Source organism: Temnothorax curvispinosus, unplaced genomic scaffold (assembly GCF_003070985.1).
Source record: "Temnothorax curvispinosus isolate PA1 unplaced genomic scaffold, ASM307098v1 QBEX01016430.1, whole genome shotgun sequence".
Classification (NCBI taxonomy): domain Eukaryota; kingdom Metazoa; phylum Arthropoda; class Insecta; order Hymenoptera; family Formicidae; genus Temnothorax; species Temnothorax curvispinosus.
Window position 1 is genome coordinate 36,672 of NW_020226210.1, and position 19,024 is coordinate 55,695.

Below are 19,024 nucleotides of genomic sequence, written 5' to 3' on the forward strand. Positions count from 1 at the left end.
GCAAAGTTTGAAGTAAAATTAATTCTAAAATATCATTTTATCTCTGTTGAAATGAGAAAATATCTTTATTTATTTTAATAAACAGCAAGAATGGAAAAACTGACGTTGTTTAAATATGTAGTTTGAATTACGCAATTATGCAATTCATATGAACTTGTACATAAGAGTATCGAGCTCTATGTAAAAAAAATATATATATATAAAATGTCGCGCTTTTTCTTATAGTATGTTATTCTGATGAATTACATTGTAAATGGATATTCGTCGAATATTTCTTTATTATTTTTGTCATTATAAGCGTACATGCTATGTAGTAAATACGAACACGTCGTATCTCTCATACTTATTCCCACGGCTTATTCCTAAATACTTGTAATTGGAAATTGTGCGCATGTGTATACATTTAAAAGTTTATGAGAGAAAAGGAAGAAAAGTGTACGAAGCAAATAAATTGTTTATACATCACACATATACGCTAGACTACTTTAGATTTAATATAATTTATGAAACATAAGTCTCGCGATTTAGGCCATTGTACATATTTTCTTTCAGCGGCTATAAATATTTCACTTTCGTTGAAAAATTCTGCTTAGCACTGCCTAAATAAACTTAATATAAACAGTCAATAGTCATGTGTAATTGTTTTCTGTAAAATAATAATTATAACGATCGTTTCTCTCCAACGTATTTTTATTTCATTTTTCTTGTATACATATATATATCAACTCACAGAAACGTAACATTTGTCCAGTCAAATAGACATATTATTTTTGTTGATACTTATTCATTTTATATTACATGTGAAGACGCATGTAAGTCTCGCTATAATAATTTCACTAAATAAAATTGTCCATCTTTTAATTGTGTATACCTCAAGAGTTTTACGAACATAGCGATTATATAAAGAAACTGAATTTGATAGAAAATTAAAGAAGTATTAGATACTTATAGCTTTTCATGGACGTTTTGTACATAAAAAAAGGCTTTCCTATCTCTCTTTTTATTACTGCCATACACGAAGGATTCGCATTATGTTGCTGTCGTTGGTACTTACACTTTTATGTTACAAATATAGAAACTGATGATATAGCTCGTAGAACGTACTTGAGCAAGTAGTCTTTGTGATAATGATTCGTTTAAATAATAATGTTAAGAAACAAAAACGATAATGTCGAGTCGGTTTAAATTAACAAATTAATGATAAATGCGATGCAACGCAAAATACACGAGAGCACACATCGTCGGCACTTCGTCGCTGATGACACATATACGTTGCATTGTGGAATCATTGTTGCAGTGTTGTTCCTAGAACTCTTCATTCGTTCGTAGAATGAACAGATAACTTCTCAGTATCGAAATTGACCCTTTTTGCCCATTCCATTATGGTACACTCTCAGCGGCGTGTAATTTCCATTTCCGTTCATCGCTACATTTGCAAAAAAAATTATGAAAACGAATAAAAATTATAAACATAGCGCGCGTTCGGGGAACAACACAGTTCTCCATGATGCATGCAGAAAAGGGAGGAATCTCTCGAGGAAATGCGCAGAACTGATCTTTTCAGATCTTTATCGATTTTAGTTTATCGTAAAAACCAGAAAAGCCAGTTCTGAAGATTTCCGCGTATATAAGACATTATTAGATAACACGTAAATTACATATGCTTCGAAGAACCTGAAATAGAAAATCTCGAACGTGTTCGATCACTTACTCAGTTCATAATCTCTTATGGCAGCTTGCAAAATCAAAGTCGACGTTAGAGATAGTGAGAGAACTTGATATGCGCGTGTTAAAAGTACCGCTTACCTTGCACGATTGTGGGGGGTTGACGGGGACCCTGGATGGTGTGTGCATGACATCTCGGCTTCAGTAGACCATGATACAATACGAAATACAGGCCGGCAACGATGGCCGCCGCTACCGCCATACAACGATAGACAAACCTCAGCGACTGTACGAGATCCTCGTCGCCGAAATTGATGTAAGCACCGATGACGGCTCCGAGACACCGGCCTGCGTGCGTCGGATATAGAAATCAATAATTCAGTCCCACCTATTCAGTTCAGTTATAACGTTCAGTCAACTTGGGAACGTACCGACGCAAAAGTGAGCTATCACAGGCAGCGCTTGGGCAGTCACAGTTAAATGACGCGGTACCAAGTGTCTCAGGTAGAGAATGGCAGTAACCCACATTATTCCTAAGGTGAAGACTTCTAAAGCTCCCGAGATTAGAGACCACCAAGGGTCAGATACGAGACTCAGTCCGGTGAACCTGGTCAAATATATCAATCTCGCATCAATTTTTGATATTTCTTTAAAACGCACGAAAATGGCTAACGAAAACTTAGCGATAAGATCTTCTTTCAGTTAGACCGACAGCTATCACGCGATTATCAAATTAGAAAAACTTACCTACCTGATTATGTACACCGTGAAGGCAGTGATGAGAAGATTACTGTGTCCACAGTAATCTACAAGATGCTCGGACTTCCAGAGGAACAGGGACGCAGCTACCGCTTTGATCGTCATAGCGATACCGATGGAAAGTTCATCACCCCCTAGTTTTTGCAGATGCCTATGTAAAAAAAAAAAGAATATAAGAATTCCTAAACGAATGCGTTATCGCGATTAAATTATTTCTATAATAACCCGAGACAGACTATTTTAATTAACTCTTACAAAGGTAGGTAGCTGTCTATCACACTCCAAAAGGTTCCCATGACTAGCAGGACGAAGACCAGAGCGGCGGTCTCGCTGCCGTACCTCTTGACAGCGCTCATCGGCAGCGCTAGCATGCCGCTTCTCGTGTGCCACCACCATTCTGGTGGACTGAGCGGCATGCCGTTCGCCGACAGAGCAACGACAGCCGCGAGGATCATCAATGCGGCATGTAGGACGAGCGGCAACCAATAAGCCGGTCCGATGTCGCACGTCAGGGTGCTCAGATAGCCGGACAGTGGTCCTAGCAGGGCGAAACCAAGGGAGCCGAAAGCCAATTGGCGTCCTACGTCGCCGCGTCCGCACGACGTCTCCCTGGTCGCGATCACCACCGCCGCGTCGATCAGGGCAACGGCGGTCGTCGGGAAAATATCCGCGACCGAGCGCACGAACAGATACATCCAGAACGCCGCTTCCGTCCAATCTCCGGTACGTTGACATTGGCTTTTCACCAGTACGTTGCCTGAAACGCCGGCATTATCATCATATTATCGTATACCGGCATAAAGGAAGATGTTTCTCCACTATCAGCGTGTGGATAAAATCGGATGGAGCGAATAAAGGCGATATATGGCGTTTAGAGTTTTCCAAGTTTTTATCTCAACAGCTATTGCAGCAAAAGCTGCCTATCGCAGTCATGTAAAAGTTTTAGAACGTGATTATCACAGAGGAATCGATTTTAAGAATATTTTTAAATACGTATACTACGTTTTTTTAATCACTCAATCCTTAATTTTAATTTGGAGATTTCACGTGAAATTTGATATTTAATTCTATATAGGTCTTTACCCGGGAGAGTATATGGATCGACCAGGTCGCATTCTATGGAGCAACTCTGATTGAACTCAGCCATCTTAACTTCCAGATCGGGTGGTATGCGACAGGCGAAGTACTCGGCCACGGGATACGCGCACCATTCAGCCTCGTTTTCGGGATTCAATGCCTGTCCGAGGCTACCGTTCACTGGTAGCGTGCCGGAATACTCTGTGTAAACGTGACAGACGACATTGTCGCCCTCGTCCTTGTAGCACAGATGTGGCGGTTCATTCTCGATCATGACGTAACGACGAGCTTTTTTCGTCTCGTCACGATTTTCCTACAGAGATAATAACTTGTGTCATTACATACGTACTTAACAAACTAACAATCTATCGCTGACATATTAAACTTCTAGTTATTACAAAAATATTTGTTTGAAATTACTAAACAAAATGAAATTATAATTAAGACATGCTAGCCTGATTTATTACTTTAATATTAATCAGCTCAAGATAATACGTGACAAATAGCGAGAATGCATAATTGATCGTTCGCTTTACCTTGGTTTTATTGTAAGTTTCTCGATCTTTGTATCTCTTTATATATATACATACACATACAATATTTGCAGTTAAATGTTACTTATGACTGGACTTTTATTAATTTATATGATAATATTAAATTTAGGATATAAATTAATTGTTAAATTATTATGTCTGCTATATCGCAGTTTTACCTGCGCATAGAGTTCATTGACCAATGGTGCGACGGTGGTCTCTCCACTGCCGTCGAAGAGGTCGACTTCGACGTCGGCGTTATTTCGGAACGTCGTCGTGCGTGTTAGTTCTGAATGCCATCGTCGCCAACCGGTCGGGTAGCAGGCGTAGTTGCAGTTTTCCAGCAGCATGGCACCCACACCGCTGTCATCATCGGCCCAGCGATGACAACCAAAACGATCCTCGCATCTCTCTTGCCGCACCTGATACAAGTTGATTTAATTAGAAAAGAGTAGTATTTTAATAGAATTTAAATATGCTATTGATTCTATATCTAATATTATCAAAATTGAATCGCACAATTAAAATATTCTTCAGATATTTTTTTTGTTTATATCTCTCAATCTTTCTTTTCTTAACAGTAAACGCACTACAGCTCCGCGCCGATCGCAGTTGAATTTGAGGCCTGGGCCCTTCCCGGCCGGTAACGCGCAGTCCACCGTGGGCACCAGCATCAGCAGCGAGTAGAAGAGCGCCGAGAAGATGCAGGCGACGGCGATCATCACGCGAAGGTAACGACCGGTCGACGATTTATCATTGTTGCTCTGGCGGCCGGCGAGCTTGTCGGCGATCGGTCCCGCTATTAGCGGCCCCAGTATCGCTATCGCCGGCGAAACCATCGACACAAACCTCACGTTCTCGATGCTCAGTCCCACTTTCGTCATGTGCAGCGGAAGAAACGGGAAGAGACAGCCGATACCTGAAGAGAGACAATCATATGTAGATCGTGAATCATTAGAGATCGCTTGAACTGAAGCGACTGTCCGGATATACCGATCGACGCTTACCTCCGAAAAAGATGAACAGAAGAAACTTGAGCGATATCAGATTCGTGTTGATGCACTTCTTCTTCGGCAAGTCCTTGTCCAGGTCCATCTTCTCCGTTGACGCCGTCGTGGCCATCGCGGACAAGCAGCCGGTTTTCTCTTACTCGGGGATGAACGTGCTCGGTCGATCGGGACGACCTGGAGTCGTCTACTACGCTGACTGGTCACCTATCTCCATCGCGGTGCGTCCATCCTGCGGATGCGCTTAAGATTACGTCAAAGGAACAATTACGGATAATAGAGCTATTTATAAAATGTTTATGAACAAACACGATGGGGTGAAGAGCGAGCTACTCGTGCCAGCTTAACGAAAAGTGGCATTTCGACAATTAATTATATTAAAACAGAGATCCAGTTTCTACACAGAGAGAATTTTCTCTTAGAATTTATCCTGAAAGTCATGGTAGTTGTGAGACAACATGTATTACGAAGAATTTTATGTGAGCTGTTCTGATAATTAATACCTACCATAATAAAAAAATATTAATATATATCTATTACAATAAAATATAATTTTTCAAAAATTACCAATCTGCTTGGTAATTTTTATTATATTATTTGTAAAATGTCTTTTGTACCTATATATTTCAAAAATTCCTTGGTTACCAAGTTGTCCCAAGTTTGTAACCAACGGTAAGATATAACGAAAAATTCTCTCCGTGTACAAACGCTATGAATTAGAAATAAAAGAATTTAGACGCAAAGCAGTTAAATATAAAATCGAATTTATCCCATTGCTATATGATTGAGACTTAATTGCTCATCCGACACGTTGGCATTTCGGTGACGACCGAGAGGGAGGTCGTCATGCGAATCGGCCACGTTTAATCGGACAGGAAGACCGTCGCACCTGCACGCGCGTGCGGGACATCAAAGGCAATTCGCGGATGTGATGTATCGACGCCACGTGGTGATCGTAGCGCGACGACAATGGAATCGCTGTATACTATATTTGCACCTCGTTGGTGCCGCGGTGAACGTGCTTCAGAGGCGAAATGTTCAGTCTAATGCCGAATCGATCCCCTGGTGCGAGGATGCAAGCTTGTAAAAAAAAAACCTTTCTCCTGCCTTCTTTATTTTGCACATAAAATTCTAATAAATATTTTCCGAAATGTACAAATGGAAAAACTTGTTAAAAATGAACATCCAGATAAGACGAAAATGCGATTACGATACGAAAATAGTAAAATTGATGAAATGTCCGTTGAAACGCATTCCGATTCGTCCTTCGACGAGAACTCGCGCTTATTATTAGATATCATATTGGAAAAATCCTTCGTTTTAATTAATGAAGGTGGTAATTCAGTCGGCGACGAGAAAGATAGTAGGTCGGCAATTAATATTCCACACACGCGATGTTTTCTCTCCTCACAACGTTCGCGATGAAATCGTTTAAAATACACGCGATAACAAAATTCAACGTTCACATCCGTAAGGGAAAGGGACATTCGGGACAGAGACATTCGTTCCTATCGTGAAGTTCCACGTATTGCGAACGTGATGTTTATCCATGAATGAACGCGTATAGGTATATATACCCTGCGCGTCGAGAATTTATGCCAAGGCAAACGGCGCTCGTACGATTACGTGGATGCGCCTCTTCTCAAGTATTGCCATATCAATCTTCCGATCCAGATGCAACGGATTCGGGGCATTCGACGCGCATATATGTGTAGCTCGTGTGTCTGCCTGTGAGCGTGCGTGCGTACCTGGCGTGACGATCGATTTTCACCGAGAGCTCTCTCGCGCGATATACTAATTATATTATAACTGCTCTGTTTTCCCGCGACCGTGTCACTTTCATTTGAGAGCCGACCTTTACAAAGGCGACGCTCCATTTTTGGAGTTTTCATATAATCAATAGAGTTCTGTCTCGTTCAGTGAATTTTGAGATAACCGTTGAAAAAGGTTGCGGCGATATTCGAGCTCTCCACTGTTAAATTCGTATTGTAATTTTTTTTTTATTTGAGTCGTTTTTAATCGTTTCTATAGGTCGCCACTACTCCTACTCAATATGTCATTAATTTAACTAAAACCATGGAGTTAAAATAATAAATTTTTTTATACACATGGTAGTAAAAAATAACAAAATGTTATTTAACTCAAAGTATTTTGGTTTAAATTTTATATTTTGATATTTAATAATGTCGGATTGAAATTTTCCAAGTGGCCGTGAGTTAAAAATTCTTTGTGGAAATCTAGCATTTTGTTGGGAGTTCTGATTAGCGCCGCAAAGTATTATGACTCGATTCGTTTCTCAGGTTTGTCACTCATTGAATTTCTCTTTCATATTCTCAAGCACTTTCTCCCCGAGATTCTCACATTATTTCTCATTCAATATTACTTCCATTCAACGATCGCGTTGCGCAGAAGCTGCGAAAAGGGGGAGGGGAGCGAGAGCAATCGAGCGGTCGCAATTTATCTTCGTGTACCCCCTTGTCTTTCCGGATTGATTACGTCGCCGTCGTAATTGTCGCCGTTGCGTGTGTAAGCGACAAAACTCGGTTACGTAGTTTAAGCTACGTAAGCTATCGCACCGTTCTTTCAGCACGCGCATTTCTCCTCCTACGCCGATTCACAATTAAACGTCCGCCTCCTTCTTCATTCGGTCGATCGGCACCTTCCGCCCTGCAAAATTCCGCGCGGTCAGCAGCCGCGGAAGCGAAGTAAGTAACACACGGACGAATTTTCAGAGGAACGACCTTCTCGGACTCGTCGTTGGGGGAAATCTCACATCGAATTAGCCGGAGGTTCAATCTCGGAATCGCTATCTTTTGATTTTTCGCGTATATGGTGAAAAAAAATAGTGATTAACGAACGTTGCTTAAAAAACTGGATCTTTACTTGCTTAATTAATTTTCTACTCGTGACATATTTCACGTTCCGTATGGAAGAGGCGGTTCGTTCACACGTATGCGTATAAACGTGTGTCTCGACGCGCAAACGGCAGCATTTTTCCCCGCTCAATCCTGCGAGTTATGCGGACAATTGATTGCAATTGCGACGACATTAATTGTTGCGCTCTTATCTAAGGGAATCAGTTCGTCGGTCTTGGAACGATTGCGAAACGGGCTAAAAGCGGGCGAGTGCGTGCGTGCGTGCGTGTTGCTGGAACGGCGACGTTCCTAACTGGGTTAACGACAGGTTACGGAAGCCTCGGATGGTTTTTGCCGGGTTTTAAAAAGGCAACTCCGTCGTGCGCTCGCCCATCGTAAACGTGATTCCGACGACACGAAAATCCACGCGCTCCGTTTCTGCAAACATAGCGGCGCGTTATAAAACGGAAACCTGAATTCTAATGTCATGTGCGTGACACGCATTAAGCTCCCTTCCGAGAAGTCCACCAGAGGCATATGTTTATCAACATATGTATACCCGTATATCGATTACTTGATCTAATCTCATCAACTGGTAGCAGAAACTCCGTCCGTTTCGCTTCAACGCCGAGTGGTTTTGATCCTCGGCGCAATTTACGAAGCAATTTGCCGCTAAGAAAAGCTATGCATAAAGATTTCCACGCGTTTTCCATACGCGTGATGACTGCCCGGCTATAAATAACTGACTATATTATAAATGACTAGGCGAGATTCATCTGATCTAACTTTGCACTCAATCCCGCGCTGTAATAAACGGAAGTTATCAAGTACGCATCAAAACGCAATAATAAAATACGTTCGTTATACGTTCTTTTCCCACTTAAGCGTTCTAGTATTACGTTATTATGAGAAATAAACCTTGAATGTGTTTGTTTGATTAATTTTTATCAATCTCTTCTAATATGTAAACAATTTAATTAACGTTTCAATTTTACAAATTGAGACAATCGCTTATCGTTAGAGAAACAGATCTGTTTGGAATTGATGTTCATCGAACAGGACACGTTTGGTGCGATCGCGATATATCCTGCGCGAACGTAACACGTCGATTTCGGACATGAGTAAGGTGTTCTTCTTTTTTTTACGGCATCTAGGTGTCCTCCGCAAGACTGACACGTTACGTCACCGAGAACAGGTCTCCGGTTACGTCAATATTCAGCCTCCGTAACGTCGCGAGCCATCGAATATCCCCCTTGGACATATCTATACGGACGATCTACGGTGCACACGATTTTGAAGGCGCTCCTTCTAAATATAGTTCTTACGCGTCTGAAAAAGCCAACGGTGTACCTCGTCAATCAAATTAAAATTCTGATTGTTTCCTGGAAATGCGAACGCGATGCATGGGCGATCGTGAAAATTGCCATTCTAAAAAACCGCGCGTATATACCCGCGGAGAATTTTCCTCGGTTCTTCCTTCGTTGAACACAAAGGATATTTAGCGTCTGTAACAGTACCGTAAGTTTTATATTTATTAAAGTGCACTTATATCGAAAGGACGTCGATAACGAGAGCCGACAATTGCGCATTTTGCTTCACGGATTGGACGTGGACGGATGTAATTTGGACGAACGGCTTCTCGCGGCTGCATCGACTGTCCAAAATCGAGAAGTATTTTCTCCGATGGGAAGTGAAAGATGCCCTCTTCCCTTTCGAGCGAGAAAGAGCAGTCGTCTGCTTCTCAGCGGGCTATATTATCCAGTCTCACGCGAGAGTCTGGACAATAGATATTCGCGCGATCGTTCCTTCCTCATTTTCTTGATTTCGATAATGGAACGGTCTTGCTCGACGTATAGAAAAAAAAGGAGAAAAAAAAATCGTAATTCGCTCTTCTCGTAGGCGGGAACGAGAGTTTCCTCTTCAACGGCCTGAGCGGCGATTAAACCTTTCCAAAAGCATGCAGTTCGCGTGTGCATACGAGATCGGGCATGCTTCGATTCTCTAAATATAGCCTGTTTTATTACGGCCCACGGTTCAATTATGCGCACGTGCTGCGCGACTAAATGAGGCGTGAGAAATTGACGCGTAACACCGTTGTTCGGTAACGTATCAAAAGAATACAGCGAGTATTTTGTAGATATAACAAGTATTACAAGCGTCAATATTCTGTTTGGGTTTTTGGTAGATAAAACGTATCGGAAACCTATAAGGTAAATTTGAATTTCTTTTATGTCTATTTCTACCAACGTAGATTAACTTTAGTCTCGATTTAACTTATTTCTCATCTTTTTCTTACGGTTCTAGATTGGAGGATTGGAAAAAGATAAAAAGTAAGTTATATACGTGATTAAATCGAGATTAAAATTAAATTGATGGAAATGAACATTAAAGTTACAAAGACAAAGCGGAGTGACTAGTTCGCCAAATTCGGGTATCTCGAGGTACCAGCGACGCCCGCATGAGAAATCGATCGGCCCTCGTCACGAGATAAGGCATACGAGCGGGTGTTCTCTGAAGGCGATCTTAAACAACAATATTATTTCCTGTCGTGGCTATCGTCGTTTATCGTGCATCGCGTTACAAAACAATTCGCCGCCGTCTTGCGCGCGTTCTCGGGTCGCCGCGCGGCACGCAACCGCGTCCGCACGGCTATTATCCTTATTATTACGGCGGGAACGCGCCGTGTCATCGTGCGCGTGCAGTGTATGGCCTCTCACCATTCTCGCGGATTAATCTAACGTGCGACTCACGAAATTGGGTTAATGAAATCGTGGAGGGAGGAAGGGAACTACCGGCGTGAGCTCACCCGACAACGACCGCCCTTTCCGCGAACGTTTCGCGAAATCGCCCGCGTAGTCGGCGAATCGATCTCGCGCGGCAATCACTACGGGTAATTTACGTCGACACCGCGATTTTTCTCTTTTCTTTTGTATTTCTTTGATAACTTTATGAGCCTCCTCCGCGCCTCGGCGTTCCATATGAGGGACGTGACACTTTTCGGGAAGGGCGCGGAAGAGAAGACGGATCACGGAAGACCGTTTGTTTTTTTTTCCTTTCTTCACGAGTCGATAATGGAAAACTCACATTAGCGACCGGAATGAGGCGCGTATATTTGCGACGACGTACGTGCGTTTGTGTGTGTGTACATGCGTGTGTTTGCGTTGGGACGTACGCAGGAAACGCGTCAGTGTAACGGAAACCTCTACGGAAAAACGGAGGTGGATCTCTTTCGCTCGTCTGGAAAGAGATGAAAGGCCAGCAGTCGACCCGGAGGATTTTAATATCTGTTATTGACATAGATGGGATTAATAACTTTGCGATTGATGCGGAATAGACTTTATATAGGATGAGGATACTTCACAGGAAAGATGAGGGAAGCTGGCGTTAGCGTGAAGAAGGGGAGTTTCTTTTATATCATTCATTTAAATGTCACCCGCACGTTCTTGGAAAAAAACCATCTTTGCGTTGCATCTTTATCTTACAAATCTTTAGGTCCGCCGTGACGTAACGTTGACAACCAGAGTACAGATCGATGTCGTATTCAAGGTTGCATCTATACCAGACGATGACGTTAGGTCGCCCCGAGACCTTTTTTTCTGATTGAATTGCTGATTTCAAGAAAGCAAGCTCGCCTTTAGCTCACGTGAGAGAAACGCAAAAAAAAGCGTAAATTACATTCAAATCTCCTCAACAAATTCTGCAATTTTTACACATACAAATTACTTTTAACCGCCATACGAAAACATCGAAAGAGGATGAATAATTATATAAATCGTAATTGATATTATAAAAAAAAAAAAAAATGCATTTTTTAATCTCAGGGAAATAAAAGGAAGCGGAAAAGAGAAGGGATTTAACAAGCTGTACACTGTTAAATTCGTAGTGTCAAATTATAGTCCATTTGAGTCATTTTTAATCATTCCTATAGCCACTGCTCCTATTCAGTGTGTCGTAATTTAACTAAATCAACGAAGTTAAAATAATACTTTTTTGTTAAAATAATAAATTTCGACACACATGATCATCAAAAACAACAAAACGTTATTTGATTCGAGGTATCGGTTTAAATTTTATCCTTTAATATTTAACAGGAGAGTATACACCGGAATTACGTTTTACAGATCTCTCGCACGCGTAAATAGATGGTTTACACAGTCCATAGATACACGGAGACTATTTTTATCCGAACGTGTACATCATTCGCTGATTTATAGTATTTACACAGTTGCCGCATAGACGTAGGAGCATTGTTCCCGGCGCGTACCCGCCAAACGCCCGGCTCTAACTCCAAAAGTGGGGACCTGCACCCCTGCCACCACTACGAGTCAGTGTGATTCAATTGAGAAGCAGCCGTGTGAGACGCGGGGACATGCCGGGATAGATTTCGCGATCGATGAGAATTACTCGTTCAGGCCGTTGCACGAGCGAGCAACTAATTCCGCCCTATCGACCCCCCCCTCCCTCTTATTCCCAATATGCCTTTAGGCTGCGGTGGCTGCACCCCTCGGATGACGGTGCCTCGGATAGGATCAGGCGACAGGGGGAACTTGCTTTCCCCTCAGCGCACACCTCTATAGAAATGGTAAATACGATGCGCCGAATAATCGTCCGATTCTGTGGCGCAATTCCGCTCGCGCGATTTCGACGACGCGCGTTTCGGACCTGTTGTCGTCTTTGAAGCGCTCGTGATCACGTTAAATTAAACCACGAAGCGCGAGAATGGCCCTAATCAGTTTCATTAATTTTAACAATGTTAAAATCTGAACAATATTCAAGTTAACGAGATTAATTTTAATGACGTTAAAATAATTAAACGCGGAAGAACGCGACGCTGTATTAGTAAAGTCGCGATAGAACGCGGCTAGGAAAGTTGGACGCAAGTGCAAGCATCGCCTTTGATCGACCGCGGAGAAGAAGTTTTCAGCATACGAAGAGGAAATTATCTTACAGTCGCTAGTCGGAACTTTTGCGAACGTTGTGTATAGTTGTTTCTCGCGATTATTCGCGGTAAATGCGAAACAACAACGCGGCCAGCCTATTCGGAACGTTTCATCGCGGTCGACGCTCACGTTCCTCCATAAATCCGCACGCGATGCGAGAAATTGCCATCGCGTTGACACGATCGAAGTTTCGATTTGCGAAATAAATGAGGCACTCCCGCAGAATCGTAGTAAGACGGCTATATAGAGACGGCAGTACTTTTCCAATAACTGATTTCACGTTCGTTCCAAAGTTCTAATGGCGTAATATGGCAGTGCCATCGTGGAACGAGACCGCAGTCGCCGACGATATTTTGATCCTTCAGTATCACAAAGACGTCCTCCGAAAACTTGTGTGGAAGCGATCGATCCAGTTAGCAATTCAAACATATTTGGTACGCATCAGAAGTTTCTGATCGCGGGCTTCGACGGAAAAATTACATCGCGCAGATGAAAGAGACACAAACACGATAGATAAAATAAGATATTAAAGAAAACAAGCGTACAGAAAAAATATCCTACTTGTAAAATCACCAATTTTCTCTTCATTATTGATGGTTTAGAATTATAAAAATATATTGTTGAGAGGGAGAAAGAGTTAAATTCCAATAACAGCTCGACCTCAATTATACATTTCGCGATATTTTGTATTGTGGTAAAAAATTGCTGCTGGTTTAAATGCAAAATATACAAATTCTCGATTTCGCTCGTCACTCTGTTTTTCAGCGCTCGATCGCATACACGGTGTCAATAACGCACGGTCGATGCCGCGCGCTGTTTATTTTCTCCGGAGGTAAAGCGTACAGGATGCCCGGCGTGTATTTGCCGCGGATAACGGAACCGCGGCGATGTCGGAGTACAGGCAAAAGAGGAAGAGCGAAAAGAGAAACCGAAGGAAGGAGAGAGAGAGAAAGAGAGAAAGAGGAGGTACGAGCGACGCAAAGAGCCACCGATAGAAAGAAGATACGTGGAAACCTGAAGGAAACGAAGAACTTGTATAGCAAGACTCCGCAATGTCCGATTTTACCGTCGATAAGGGAAATGTGACTTCAATGCTCGCTCTAAATATTGATAAAGATAACAGCGAAGAGTAAATTTGAACGATTCGGTCGAGGATTCGGTACACAGGAACGGAGCCTGCTATTGGTAAAATTCATTTCAGACACGGTTTCACACTTAAAATAGATTTCACAAGCTGCAGACGTAATTTATTTTTAAAAATAACAATTATTTTCTATATTGCTTTCTTTTTTGTTGATTTTTAATCACGCTTGAGCTTCTAATTATTATTATCATATTCTAACCAGATTCTTCGAACTCATCGAGAATTGTGGATGTGTTGAGTAATTTTTCTTTTAGACGAGCAATTATTTGAGAACGTTCCGCGAGGGCTCTATCGCTCGCACGAGCAGATATCTACTTGTCGAAAAGTGGTCACTTTTAAGTCACGGTGAGTGCATTCACCGTGCAACCGGCTACCTAGGCGAGCACTCGGAAGTCGCGAGGCGAACGCTCGCGTTACGCGCGGAGTGACACGAGCGTTACTCTTGCCCGCTGGCACAATGGCACGCCATGGGTGCGTATGTGTTAGACCGGGAAGATCTCGCGTGATAAGGAGAGGCGGCGCATAATAGAAGTCCCTACGAGCCTGGAGCTCACAATAGAGTGCTCGCGTCGCCGGTCGCGACTCGATCGGCTCGATCGAGACTTCTGGAGGAGTGACACATGAATCGGCCGATTCGAGTCGCGAGGCCGACTCGTAATATAATCGACGTCACGCAATTCACGTGCGTTACGCTTCTTGTAAGAGTTACGCGAGAGTCTCCGATTTCAGGAGAGTAAACAAGCGCGCGAACTTGGGGGAGTACCGTGGACGGAATTGATTGATCGTTTTAAAAGGAAAAGAAAAAAAAAGAGAGAGAATAATTTTCGATGGCAAAAGCGCAACGAGTTGTTCCCTCTGTCATCAAGGAAAATGTTAATGATCCTCCAAATGTCCCGCGGACCGCTTTCGTCGACGGGACCGGATGGTACCTGCTCGCCCGATCGATACAAACTCGTCATATCATATTCCTCCATAATCCACTCTCATATCGCGAAGGCTTATATCGCGAGGATCTCCCCAGCGTCGAATGTATACGGTCGAGACAAATTGGATTCTAAAGTCGTCGCTTCCACGCGAGCGATCAAGTTTTCGTATAGCGCTTTTATTTCAGCAACAATAATGCATCGTCGTCGTTATATGGAAGTGGATTCTTTTTTTTTTTATTTTACGATCGCGCGACGGTGATCTGCAATAAAAAATATTTTTATTACTCGCCGGGCACGAAACAATTTCGTTGGGAATCGTTTGGATAACAGAAATCCGCTCGCTGGACGCGGAAGTGATTAACGGCATTAACGCGCGTCTCACGTACGTACAACGACGCATCCACGGGTCACGAATGACGTATGGAACGATGAGAAGAGACCAGGAGGGGAGAAAAATCTGCCGGATAATTCTCTCGGGATCCACAGGGGTGTTCACCCTCCTGACGGGTCTTCGACGTTTATTCGCCAGTGGGCTCTCTCTCGTTCGAGTCAAACAAGGCCGCCTTCTGCAAACAGCGGAGACTGATAAACGAGATGCAAACGAGAGAAACATTACGCTGTCATCCGCGAGGTCCAGATTCAATGGAACGAGGCTTCACGAGGCTTCGATTAATATCCAAGGACTCGGTTCGCCGGAACGAGCTCTGACGCGACGTTAAAATTAAGCGCGTCGATATGTCCCTGTGGTGGGGGACCAAGAGCGATCGCATGCAGCTTTAATATCTTCGTTCTATGAGCGTTGATTAGGCCACGTCGTGTTATTCAGTCTTTCGACAACACGATCTCGGCGAGAAATCAATTGAGAGCAGGAGGAAAACGTCGCGCGTATACGTAACGATCTTGCCGATCGGGACGTAAATTTCCATTCAACGTTAATAGACCTTCGACGAAGGGAAGGCGAAGTGAATTCCCTCGCAATGCCCCGATCGAGAAGTTAATTAACACGGCAGTGATTCCGGAAACCACGGCCGGCCGGGCGAACGGACGGACGGGTCGAAACTGCCGCGGAGGATGCGGGTCCGGTCCGTTAAAAACAATTGGCTGGGACTCGAGTCGAAAAGCGGGTCATCCGCGAGTGGGATGAATGAACGAAGGAGAATGAACGAGAATGAATCGACTACGCTGGTCGATGAACGCTCGCTACCGGGGGTTTGCTTCGATCCGGGGGCTGCCCGATTCGAGAGCAGCCCGTCGTTGGTGAAAACGTGGAAACTAAGTTGCGAAGGGATTTCATCAACGGGAACGTTGTGACCCTCCAAAATTCCAATTTTCCCACGATGAATTGATTCTGTCGCCCCGGCGGCACGAAGCTTCACGCGAAACGCTTCGCGCGAGTCCCTTTTAACGGGAGGTACGATTTAATTCCGTGCCGATTTTAATTTCGCGAGGAACTACCGGCCGACGTTAATGATACCGTAAAAGCGGAACGGCGTAACGAATCTGGAAGCGTGTCGCAAATTGGAATTATGCCAAAGCTTCGCACGTGGTTGGGCAGGAACGCGTTACTCTCGATCCGTACAGCTTCGTCAATTAGGAATCGAGTCAATTAGCGCGGATCGCTCAGCGTCAACCGTCACACTCGCTACGTTTCATATCTGGATGAAAAAGCAGGAAGATCGATTAAACGGGATTTAGGCGCTAACTGTGGCATTAGTGCGACCGGCCCTTCGGATCGGTCACACACATAGTTATAACCAATTGGCGACTGGCGATATTGCTCTCATTCTCCATATCTCGGAGCCTGTACCCGTGCCGTAAATAGAGAAGAGAGTAGATTAGTTAATCGCGGGTGAGCGTTAACCCACATCTCGCGGGATGAGCCCTTTGAGGTCAGTTACACCGATCACCGCGCTCTCGACCACCTTGCCTCCTCTCTCTCATTAAACCCGCCTAGGTTCCCTCGTCCCTTTTCCTTCGGACGACGAGAGCTTCGAAGCTGGACTCTCCGCCGCTTGTCGTCTCACACACACATACATATACCGGACGGAAAACGGACGGGGTAACGAAGTCGGGTGTGTAACGGTAACCCACATCGCACAGTGCAACCAACCCTCAACCGGGTCAGAGGTGCAACCCGGGAGGTAGCCGCGCGCGCGATGCATCACATATCGCGCATCGCGTCGCATCCCTCGCATCGAATCTCCGTCCCGGCAGCCGAGAAAGAGAGAGAGATGCGCGTTAATTAGATGATTTACGGTTACTTACGATCCGGAAGCGACGACGGGGTGTGCGTGAGCGCGTACGGGAAGTACCAAGGGTCCTGCCGACTCTCACACGACGAAGGGGGTAGGGGGAGGGCAAGAAAGCGAGGAGGCGGACAGGCGGACGTGAGGGAAGAGCGACGACGATATGCACGGCGGGCGATCACGAGACCGTACCACTGGACGCGTACGCGTGCACCGCGGCGCGCATGCCGCGAACAACGTTTTACCAGCGCGAAGTCCGGCGAGCGACTGTTGCTCCGTGCTCGCCGCGTCCCGGCGACTCGCCGCTTGCCGCCCCGCGCGGCGCGGTGCGACGCCGACGCGCACGCCGCGCGCCGTCGGCTCTCTCGCTCGTCAATGCGAAATCGCGAGGTGGCTCGTGGCTCCGCGCGTACGTACGCACGTACGTACACGTAGGTACGTGTGCACGCCGCCTCCGCCGTCTTCTTCGCGCGCACCTTCCCCGCTACGATTCTGGATTCTGGATTCCGGGCTCGAGCGCGCTCCGAGGCGCCGCTATTGCATACCTCCGTGTATCAACCCCTGTCCTCCACCTTCTCTTCCTCCTCTTCTTCTTCTTCCTCCCACGGCGTCCTCAATTATGCGCATCTTTCTTGATTTACGATGTACGACCGGGCGTCTTGGAGTGCTCGGTCTGGATGCTGACGTGATTTACGGAGGTGTTCCAAGACTCGGGCACTCGGAACCAATTTCGCAAACGTCGATTATTCAGTTCGTTTAATTGGCCACCGTTTATCCTCCAGAGATTGTTGACTTTCATCTATTAACAATTTCATTAATTAGAATCAGCGTCAATCAGCGTCGATTTCTCGAGAATCGAGTTACGACAAATACGCATAAAAAAATGAATCGCGACACAGTGGAAGAGGTATTTGCTGACAAAAAAAAAACAGGAAGGTAAAAATAGAAATTGGCAAATGCGAAAAGTTGCAATTTATACTCCGCCTGTGCCTCGCGAGCGGAAGTGAGAGTGAGAAGTAACGCGCGTGTGTTTACACTTCAAGCCGTCGATTAATCTTCTACCGCGCCGTCTCCGGTATTAATCAGCGTGTGTATCTATTAAGCTGTTCCTTAATCTCTCCCCTCTTCCCCGCCCGCGTCCTCTACGTCCTATCGATCGATATAAATTACAATTACGGCGTAAACGACCGAGATTGTGCGAGAGGCGCGGTGAGAAAGCGCGACGCGGACGCGCGCGTGCAATGTGCATCTCGCCGACGGCGACGGCACGCGGAAAAAAGTATAACGTTATTTTTACACCGTCGATCGGGTTTTCCCCGCGCCCGGCGACAACGCCGGGCGGCGGGGGTGAGGGTGGCGGGGGGGGAGGAGAGGAGAACGCTCGTTAACCCCTTCGGCATACTTACGTTGACACGGTGGGAACCTGATACGTGCGAGCGGTCGCGGTCGCGGAGAGGATCAACTGTTAACTTCCCTTTTTCCTTAGTTCACATATGTAGGAAGGGGGAGGGAGGGAAGAGTTATTTGCGCGCGAATATAGGTCGCAATATCCTCGGTCCTCGGTCCTCCAGATTACCTTGGCTCCTGGAGGAAACTCGCGCGCGCGTTTTTTTAGAGAAATGATACTCTCCCCCTCTTGTCTTCATCCTTGAACCGTCGTCGTTCGGAAAGACTGTCGAAACGTCCTGCAAATTTAAATATATTGGATATGAATTATATAGTTGCAAATTGAAATCTAGGCACGTATTACGGAACTTTTTGAAATTCTGATCGGAATTATTCTGTTTTCTCTATAGAAACCGTAATAGAAATTTAGAAAATAATTAAATAACAATTCCGATCGAGATCCATTCCGAAAAGTTCCGTAACACG

General features: G+C 44.6%; 1 protein-coding gene across 3 annotated transcripts; it reads right to left on the reverse strand.

The window, feature by feature from the left end:
* Nucleotides 1-258: 258 nt before the first annotated feature.
* Nucleotides 259-17,439, reverse strand: LOC112466632. 3 transcript variants are annotated; one of them, XM_025034829.1, is made up of 11 exons: nt 17,172-17,439; nt 5,042-5,273; nt 4,625-4,953; nt 4,214-4,456; nt 3,508-3,814; nt 2,680-3,181; nt 2,417-2,575; nt 2,097-2,272; nt 1,807-2,013; nt 1,712-1,735; nt 259-1,426 (listed from the first exon to the last, which is right to left on the reverse strand). In XM_025034829.1, the coding sequence occupies exons 2-11, from the start codon at nt 5,154-5,156 to the stop codon at nt 1,347-1,349; spliced, it is 2,142 nt and encodes a 713-aa protein (XP_024890597.1). In that variant the 5' UTR covers nt 5,157-5,273; nt 17,172-17,439; the 3' UTR covers nt 259-1,346. The 3 variants fall into 3 exon arrangements, with proteins under 3 accessions (XP_024890597.1, XP_024890598.1, XP_024890599.1); XM_025034830.1 differs by having other exon boundaries at nt 5,042-5,284; XM_025034831.1 differs by lacking the exon at nt 1,712-1,735.
* Nucleotides 17,440-19,024: the final 1,585 nt, after the last annotated feature.